This window comes from Poecilia reticulata, linkage group LG19 (genome assembly GCF_000633615.1).
Source record: "Poecilia reticulata strain Guanapo linkage group LG19, Guppy_female_1.0+MT, whole genome shotgun sequence".
Classification (NCBI taxonomy): Eukaryota; Metazoa; Chordata; class Actinopteri; order Cyprinodontiformes; family Poeciliidae; genus Poecilia; species Poecilia reticulata.
Genome location: NC_024349.1, coordinates 1,089,022 through 1,092,309, shown reverse-complemented (window position 1 = coordinate 1,092,309; position 3,288 = coordinate 1,089,022). Strand labels below are relative to the sequence as shown.

The 3,288-nt window shown below is 48.4% G+C and overlaps 1 protein-coding gene across 1 annotated transcript in view; it reads right to left on the bottom strand.

The window, feature by feature from the left end:
• The window catches only part of LOC103481149 (sodium-dependent neutral amino acid transporter B(0)AT2-like), a 10,216-nt gene that overhangs the window by 4,637 nt on the left and 2,291 nt on the right, over nucleotides 1-3,288 (bottom strand). Inside the window, exons 2-8 of the mRNA XM_017301732.1 lie at nucleotides 2,577-2,734; nucleotides 2,191-2,311; nucleotides 1,931-2,106; nucleotides 1,111-1,221; nucleotides 801-1,042; nucleotides 310-473; nucleotides 42-242 (exon numbers count right to left, since the gene is read on the bottom strand). Of these exons, the coding sequence (XP_017157221.1) occupies nucleotides 42-242; nucleotides 310-473; nucleotides 801-1,042; nucleotides 1,111-1,221; nucleotides 1,931-2,106; nucleotides 2,191-2,311; nucleotides 2,577-2,705 (1,144 nt within the window). The 5' untranslated portion in view covers nucleotides 2,706-2,734. The remainder of the gene's footprint in view (nucleotides 1-41; nucleotides 243-309; nucleotides 474-800; nucleotides 1,043-1,110; nucleotides 1,222-1,930; nucleotides 2,107-2,190; nucleotides 2,312-2,576; nucleotides 2,735-3,288) is intronic.

Genomic DNA, 3,288 nt, shown 5'->3' with positions numbered 1-3,288 from the left:
CCCAGTCTGAACTGGTTTCCCCCCAGTCTGAACTGGCTTACCAGTGAGCTTGGTCTTGTTGCGGGCCAGCGAGGCGAAGCGGTCCCGGAGCGGCGCCAGGATTCCCTCCATGGTTCCGAACATGGTGCTGAGTCCGAGGTTGAGCAGCATGAGGAAGAAGAGGGCCGACCAGAAGGGGCTGCCGGGCAGCAGCGTCATGGCCTCCGTGAAGGCGATGAAGGCCAGGCCCGTCCCCTCCACGCCCTGCAACCAAACGCAGCCGCCGTCAGCGCCGCCCAGAGGTCAAAGGTCAACCTGAAACACGCCTCACCGTCTGCATCTCCTTCTCCAGGTCGCAGTCGGTCAGATTCGCCAGAGTCTCTTTATGCTGGGTGAACCAGGAGCTGTAGGCCCGCCAGTCCACAGAGTCCGGGTCGGAAAGGTTAAAGGTCGACAGGCTGGCATGATGCTGCCACTGCAGCTGCTCCAGGTTCCTGCAGGAGACAAACGAAGGAAATGAGACGAAAAGTTTACAAAGTAAAACGACAAGAAATAAATAAAAAACAAACAAAAATAATGAACAAATCAAATGGAGAGAATAGAGGAAATAAAAACAAAAAATGCAAAAACGGAGGAAATGAATACAAAGAAAAATACAAAAAATGGAAACAAAAAGGAAATAAAGTATAAAAACATTTAAAATACAACAAAAAAAATGAGAATGAAGAAAATCCAAAAGGACAAAACGAATAAATAAAAAAGTGAGGAAAGGAAACCAATATGGCCGACCTGCCCCGCCTCCCTCTGCCCTCTGACCCCACCTGGCCACGCAGGCCACGACCCTTTTCTTGGCGCGGAAGCCGAGCACGGCGAACACCACCAGCGTGGCGAGCAGCGAGGTCAGGAAGTTGATGGAGGAGACGGTGAAGGCGTCGCGGTGGCAGTTGTTGTTCTTGGGGTTGTAGGAGGAGTAGGCGATGACGGAGCCGAAGCCCAGGCCCAGAGCGAAGAACACCTGCGTGGCCGCCTGGCGCCACACCTGGATGTCCGCCCAGATCGACAGCTGCAAGCACACGGCGACAGGTCAGAGGTCGGCCGAGGGAAACGCCGGGCGGCCGGGCCGGGCGTTACCTTGGGGTAGAACATGTGGGCGATTCCCTCTGCGGCGCCGTCCTGCATGAGGCCGCAGATCAGGAAGCAGACCAGAACCACGTAGGGGAAGATGGAGGAGAAATACATGACCTGGAACCGAACAGACGATCAATCTGATCGATTATTGGAAAACCTGCCAGGTGTCGAGTCGAGCAGCTGAAAGGTTTAGCTGCTGCCGTTAGCTTCCTCGTGTTAGCAGCTTAGCATTAGCTCCTGCTAACTGGGTTTAGCGGTTCATCCATCCCACATTTAGTTAAACTGAAACGGGTCAAGCCTTTCATATCGGTCGATATCAATAATTATTGATCAGGTTTTTGTTTTAATCATCTGAAATGCTTCCAAACTCCTGGGTGACTGATTTCAAGATGAGTTTTTAAACTTAGTAGCACAAATAAGCTAAAGAAAAATGCAGTTTCCATTCATATTGTATAATTAATTACAGTTAATAACAGCACAAACTAAAACATGACTAAATGTTTTAAACCTCTCTGGTTGAGATGCTTTCAAAAACATCTTTAGATAAAAGTTTTCTGGCAGTTAGCAAAAAGTTTATTTAACTTCCAACGGTGAGAAAAAATGAAGCGTTTTTAAATGTCCAGTTTCAGCTGAATGCAGGTTTCGCAGATTTAATGTTGTTTAAACCAAACATGGAGTTTGAATATTGACAACTTTCAAGGACTTGATGAAGAAATCAAGCACTTTCCAAACCTTGAAAACACCACATTGAAATACAAGCGATTTCCAAACACAGAACTGAATCGGGATGGTTTCGGTTTGAAGGCGGAAGCCGGTGAGTGACCTTGACGGAGGACTTGATGCCCTTGAACATCCCCAGGCAGACGATGGTCCAGGCGGCCAGCAGGCAGCCCACGATGTAGGGGTTGAAGGATCCCACCTGGTCGATGGAGTCGGTGATGTCCAGCGCGCTGCGGTACCAGAAGAACGACGTCGGGGAACTCGCCTCGCATTCCTTCTCTGGAGCCCAAAACAAGACGCCTCGCCGTTAGAAACCAACCGGCTCCTCCTGGCCGGGAACGTCAGCGCTCTGCGTTTTTTTACCCGTTGCGTTTCCGTGTTTGGGGCACTGTTGCCAAGGCAACGGGTCCTGGAAGGAGTTCCCGAGGTAGAAGAGGCTCCAGGCGAGGATGACGTTGTAGTAGAGCGCCACGAAGAAGCAGACCTGCAGGGAAAAACAAAAATCTGTAGAGATCCACTCAGAACGCTCAAAAATCAGTTCCAGCCTGGATTTTAGTCTGACATTTTATTTTGAATCATTTTTGATTTGCTACTTTTTTTAACAGAAAGCAAGGCAGCTATGCTAGCACGATGCTGGTCGTGAAAACTGGATGTCTGGATAAATGATAAATCAGATGTTCTCTGAGTTTTTCTGCTCGTATTTCATCAGAACTTCTCAACCACAGATGCGTCTCGCTGCGTTTCCCTACCACACAGCTGGAGTAGCCGATTCCCGCCAGCCTGGGAGAGATGGACTTCCAGACGCCGATGCTTCCCTGCCGGATGTCCTGGCCGGCCGCCAGCTCCAGGAAGAACAACGGGATTCCCACAACCAGCATCAGCAACACGTAGAGCAGCAGGAAGGCTCCTGGAGAGGCGGCCGAAAGCAGAAGCTTCAGACAGACGTGATGGAGCTGAAAAGACTGCAGAGGTTACGAACAGGCTTCTGACTGCAGAGAAACGGAAAAGTTACGACCGTTTTCTGTCCTGGAATTCGACCAAAACCGCCTTCATGCAATTCGAATTGATGACAAAATACATTTGTTCCCGATATCTGGGATTTGTTCTGGATTCCCAACTTAATTTTAAAGCTCAGGAAAATTTGTAAATATGTGAAAATGAATGAAAACGACTTTCTTCTGATCAGATCCAGTTTGTCTGAACATGATGCTGAACTATGAACACATGCATTAATGTCGTCACACCTTTATTATTGTGTAACCGCCTGAGGACAAACTAACCAATCCGGTTTAAAACCTGCGATGACTTCGTCCAAACAAGAGTTTTAAGACTATTATTGTTTTTGTTTGCTGTGTGAATCAAAACTTGCATTAATAACTTTATTTGTGTTACCCATCAAAACGAATTCGTTCGGCTTAGTCGAGTTCTGTTCTACTATTTAGCGCGCCGTGTTTCGGCCAG